This window comes from Artemia sp. Qi Xiang Cuo, chromosome 13, assembly GCF_049724085.1.
Source record: "Artemia sp. Qi Xiang Cuo chromosome 13, ASM4972408v1, whole genome shotgun sequence".
In the NCBI taxonomy this organism is placed as follows: domain Eukaryota; kingdom Metazoa; phylum Arthropoda; class Branchiopoda; order Anostraca; family Artemiidae; genus Artemia; species Artemia sp. Qi Xiang Cuo.
The window spans coordinates 30,055,816-30,061,717 of record NC_142806.1 but is presented as its reverse complement, the minus strand read 5'-3'; the positions used below and the strand labels follow the sequence as shown (position 1 = coordinate 30,061,717).

At 35.0% G+C, this 5,902-nt stretch overlaps 1 protein-coding gene across 1 annotated transcript; it reads left to right on the top strand.

Moving 5' to 3' along the window:
* The first annotated feature begins 2,218 nt into the window (after positions 1 to 2,218).
* On the top strand, positions 2,219 to 5,541 carry LOC148945172 (uncharacterized). The gene is made up of 2 exons (XM_089099322.1): positions 2,219 to 2,406; positions 5,303 to 5,541. Exons 1-2 carry the CDS (start codon positions 2,246 to 2,248, stop codon positions 5,448 to 5,450), a joined length of 309 nt encoding a protein of 102 aa, XP_088955448.1. The 5' UTR covers positions 2,219 to 2,245; the 3' UTR covers positions 5,451 to 5,541.
* The last annotated feature ends 361 nt before the right edge of the window (positions 5,542 to 5,902 follow it).

Below are 5,902 nucleotides of genomic sequence, written 5' to 3'. Positions count from 1 at the left end.
GCCACTATTCCTCTCAGTTCCCAGTTGAATGAGCACTTTTCGAAGTTTCTACGCCAACGGTTTTTATAAAAACCTTATATGCCCTCAGGGTATAACTTACAACCTTTTCCCAGGGGGCTGGGGGGGGGGGGGTTTCAACTTTTAACTACGTTGAAAAAAAATTGCTATCTCAAAATTTGATTGAATGTGTTTGGGGAAATGGTGGGCGTGAGAGGGGGGTTAGTTGCTCTCCAATCACTTTCGACTATTAAAAAGGGAACTAGCCGTTTCAATTTCCAATCGAAAGAGCCCTTTTTGAAGTTTCTACGGCAACACTTTATATAAAAAACCTTATATGCCCCCAGGGCATAACTTCCAACCTTTGCCCTGAGGGCTGTGGGGGGGGGCTTGTCATCCTCAAAGACATAATTTCCAGAACTTTAAACGACGTTGAACAAAATGGCCATCTCAAAACTTTGATTGGACGTGTTTGGGAAAATGGTGGGCGTGAGAGGGGGGTTAGTTGTCCTTCAGTCACTTTTGATTATTAAAAAGGGCACTAGCCCTTTCAGTTTTGAATTGAATGAGCCCTTTTTGAATTTTCTACACAACGCTTTCTAGAAAAGCCTTATATAACCCCAGGGTATAACTTACAACCCTTACCCTGAGGGCTGTGTGTGGGGGGGGGGGGGGGGGTGTCGTCCTCAAAGACCTAATTTCCAGAACTTTCACCCACGTTGTAAAATTGGCTATCTCAAATTTGATTGGATGTCTTTGGGTATATGGTGGGCGTGAGAGGGGGGTTAGATGCCCTCTAATCTATTTCAACTATTAAGAAGGGAAGTAGCCGTTTCGATTTCCAATTGAATGAGCCCTTTTGAAGTTTCTACGACAACTATTTCTATAAAAACCTTGTATGCCCCCAGGGCATAATTTACAACCCTTACCCTGAGGGCTGTGGTGGGGGGGGGGTCTCATCCTAGAAGACCTAATTTCCAGAACTTTCAGCTACATTGAACAAAATAGTTATCTCAAAATTTTTATTGCTTGTGTTTGGGTAAATGGTGGGCGTGAGAGGGGATTTAGTTGCCCTCCAATCAATTTCAACTATTAAAAATGGCACTAGCACTTTCAATTTCCAATCGAATGAGCCCTTTTTGAAGTTTTTACGTCAACGCTTTCTATGAAAAACCTTATATGCCCCCTTTCTATGAAACCCTTGCCCTGAGGGCTGTGGGGGGGGGGGTGTTATCCTCAAAGACCTAATTTACAGGACTTTCATCTACGTTGAACAAAATGTCTATCTAAAAATTTTGGATTGGATATGTTTGGGGAAAAGGTGGGCGTGGGAGGAGGGTTAGTTGCCCTCTAATCACTTTCTACGATTAAAAAGGACACTAGCCCTTTGAATTTCCAATCGAATGAGCCCTTTTTGAAGTTTCTACGATAACGCCTTCTATAAAATCCATATATGCCCCCAGGGCATAATTTACAACACTTGCCCTGAGGGCTCTGTGGCGATTATCATCCTAAATGACCTAATTTCCAAAACTTTTAACTACGTTTAACAACATGGCTATCTCAAAATTTTGACTTGATGTGTCTGGGGAAATGGTGGGTGTGGAAGGTGTGTTAGTTACCTTCCAATCACTTTTGGCTATTAAAAAGGGCACAAGCCCTTCCAATTTCCAATCGAATGAGTTTTTTTTCAAAGTTTCTACGACAACTTCTTCGATACGAAGTGCTCTGGCCTAGTAAAAAAATAAATAAATAATACATTTTGCCGACATCGTTCTTTACTTAGGCAGCGCTATTGCGCTGCCTATGATATAGACTAACTTCTTTCACAACACAACCAGTAACTATCTAAACCCCTTAAATTGTGAGGTATCTCCAGTTAATTGATAGCCCAATAAATCGTGCTATGTAAAAGCAAAAATGGATAAAACTTCTTGATTTTATTTGATGAGATTCTAGCGCTTAAAGAAAATAAATATCTCCTTTCAGTTTTATCCCTTGCAAAAAAAAGAACACTAGATCCTGAAATGATTCTTTGAAATTGCCTTTTGCAAGATTTACCATTTTTACTTGTAATTTATTTAGTTCTGGAAGTTTTACTGAAAGATTAAACGATTTTATAAGAAAAGTTTAAATTAAAAAAAGCAGTTTGAATACTCCCAAGTTATACTAGTCTCTCAACAAAAATTTTTCAAAAATAAGATAGCCTACCACTTTCATGATACACTATTCCCTTTCTAGAGCCGGAATGGCAATAACAGGGATTCTTACCTTGGATACGGTTGATCTTTTAAGTGATGTTCGGATGGATCTATCAGCACAAACTCAGTTGGATTTCACTAGCGATGCAAATTTTAGTGGTGATATCAAACTGTGTCTCAAAATGACACAGCCCGGATTTCAGCTAAGGTGAGTAGTGAAAGACTTACGTGAAATGAAGTATTGAAACTTCTTTTATTGTTCTAGGGTTTCCGCATATATTTTTCCAATGATAAGTCCCTAACAGAATTTGAGGGGTAAGGCGCAAAGACTTAAAAAAGTAGATTATAAATTATAAAATATTACGCATACTTTTGGTATATATATAGTCTCCTGTGGGGAGGGGTGTTGATCTGCCCCTCTCAACCCCTGGGGGTGACTATATAATTGCTATGCACAAGGGCATTGTCTGAAGCTCGATCTTTATCCAAACTATACTTTTCCTTTTTACTGGGGAAGTTGAATTGGAAGTATTGTATATTTGGAAAAAATTATTTTAGCTTGGCAACTCTTCACTCATGTTCAACGGTATGCTTAGGGACTATCCCATGTAGATATACTCCTTACCTTGTGGCATAGGTCTTGCGGTTGCTTCTTCCAAAATTGAGCTTCTTGTTTTTGGATCAAAGATGTCTCCCATAGTTACAACTGAATATGATCAAGCTACAATTTATCTTCTAATTTAATTAGGTGTTTAGGCCTTCCGTTGGCAACATCAATCAGAGCCAAAAAAAATCATGTAATTGATTCTATGAAAATAAAACTAAGAAAATCGCATTCGTTTCTTGCTGGATAAAGGGCTAATTTCACTACAAAGTGTTGTTTTTTGTTTTTTTTTACTAAAAAAAATGTTTTTATACAAAATAAAATTTTCTTTGCATCAAATGTATAATTCTGTCTATACTTGCTTGGAAATTACTCTCCACTTCTAATAAAATTAGAATATTGTTTTTCAGGTGTATCAAACGTTTTCTTAGAATCTTGTCTTAGAATCGTTTTCTTAGTTCTTGGGGAAAAATTAAAGCAGTAGGAACTTCAATAATTAAAAATTTGCTGATCTGTTGGTGTCTTTTGTAGGAGGGCTCAACCGTCATTTTTTTAATAGATTCAGTTTCTCTGTACCACAATATCTATTCAATGAATTTAAGTCTCGTGCTAAATATGATTCTAACTGCTCTGGGCATATGCTAAACAAATCTTGGTTTATTGACAATGTCAAGTATAGGAGTATATACCTTTGCATACCTCTTAAACCCTGAGGAACTAGCATTTTAGCATTCCTAGGCAGAACGCACAGCCTTATTAAGCCGAATTACGCGCCAAAATTAAAGGCGTAGTCTAATCCTACTAATATGAAGGTTTTTTGTACAAATCTCGTAGTAGGCCAAGCTTAAAAAAGAGGATCATAATACTGTTTGACTTAAAAAAAATGTCAAGATTCAATAATGTTGGGTAAATTTTATTCTTATCAATACTGAAAATTCTATGAAAGATTTTAGTAAATAATTTCTACCGGACGTTTCAAAGTTACTTAAAACCCACTGAGCTCTTATCCAAACTGGATATAAGTAAAGTAATCAAATTGGCTTATTTTTATGTTTATAACTTATTTTGTGTATGATATTCGGGCTTTCCTTACCGTCGAAACATGTGATGACGGGGCTCTCTCACTACTGCCCTCGAAAATTCAGAGTATAACCAGTTTCTTAATTATTCATAATTGTGAAAGTTGTTGTCTTTTTTTCCGTTGTCCCCTCACAGCCAACATTTCAGCCACCCCTCTCAAAACACGTTCCTGAGTGAGGGTCTGGTGGCATGCCTAGCTCTGAGAATAAAACAGTATCCGAAGATTCGAAAAATTTCAAGCTTTAGAAAAAATATAAAAATAATAAAATAATATTAGATATACTTAATTTAGTTCTTGAGAACACTTTTAATGTAATATATATTTTTCAAAGACATAAACCTCAGGCCCATTAGAGGTTTAAGGAAAGTTTCAAGAAGGAGTAATCCTACCGGGTGCAGGTCAAACAGGCTTCATCACAACAAATATGGGTGTTAAGATTTGAGCCTTCTTAAAAACAATAATAAGAAATAATTACAGTAATATAAATATGAAATACGTTATTAAATATGATAATAAATATAAAAATAATTATAACTCGACATTGCTAGATGTCTTTCCTTCTTAGACATAAGATAATAAGTATCAAATGATTGTTTGACATTTCTCACGTTACCTTTACTGTACCTTTTTTGTCATAAATTAGCTGGTTCTGTTTAGCTCTTTCTTCTAGTGGATCTGTATCTACTGATACGGATATCTGCGGGTACTTATTAGGAGGTAGAGGTTTGGGCGAGGTGTATGAAAAATACCGGATCAAAGATTATGTAAAATAATGGAAAATTATGGAACCTAATTTTATTAACATATTTTTTTTCTTTTTTCTTGTTTGAATTAATGAACAAAATTACCCTGCAAAACATTTTCGTACACTTTTTTCAAATTGTTTTCTGCAACGATTGTACTTCCTTTTCTTAATCGAGCAAGCTTGGTGTTTTAAAGGGCGATCATGACAATGAAATAAAACCTTAATAGTGTGCATTCAACTAAATATAGTTAGTGTTCTCTCTGCACTCCTAAAAAAATAAAAAATTAATAGAGACCAATCTAATCAGTTTAATTTCAACGATATAATATCGCCTGAAAATAGCATTTCTGTATGTAAATTAAAAAATATCCCCAAAAAATTTTTTACGTCGAAAAAGAGATGATTTTATATAAGATTGAGTTTTGCGTTATTGTTATAGATAAAAAGAGAGAGAGAGATTGTCTCTAAGCTAGTGAAAAGTAAAAGAGAAAGTAGAAAGTAGTTCAAAAGAAGACTTTATTCTCTCTATCCGTGGTAAAAATTGCTCTTTTAGTTTTGTCTCAAAAAAAGTATTCAAATTATTATTAAGCTGTTAATGGTAGTTATGGTAGTAGTGTTTCTATCCGAGATGAGACTTTATGATTTGTTAATTTTTATAATAATATTACGTTCAGACATTTGTTAGCGAAATCCACCCGCACAACCGATGAAAAACATAGACTATCAATTAAATGGAGTAAAATTTCTCCAGTCCCTGGAAGGTCATTTGTTTTAAATCAGAAGAATTCAGAATTATGCTCAGAAATGTCATCCGACAGTTAATCTCATTTAGTTATTTTTAGCTTTTTATAAATTGAGACTATTCTCAGGGATTAAGTCTTTTTGATCTTGAAATTAATATAGAACCATTTAATGAAAATTAGTCTAGACTTTTGAGTGTAGGTTATCCTTAGGGTTGTTTTCACCGTATCCTATATTCATAGCAACAACGTCTAACGTTTCAACAAAACAATCAATAGAATACAAACCTAATGGAAATTATGCTGTTTTAATACAGCAGAACCGAAAAACAAAAGAACTGCTTCAGAATATTCTGATTGTAGAAGATCATCGTCAGAGGAAACAATTTCAATCCATTAAAATCATAGAAATACAACGATAGTAAGTTTAAAAAGCTTTTAAAACACTCGGAGTGTAGGTTATCCTAAGGGTTGTTTTCGCCGCATCTTATATTCATATCAACAACGTCTAACGTTTCAACAAAAAAATCAATG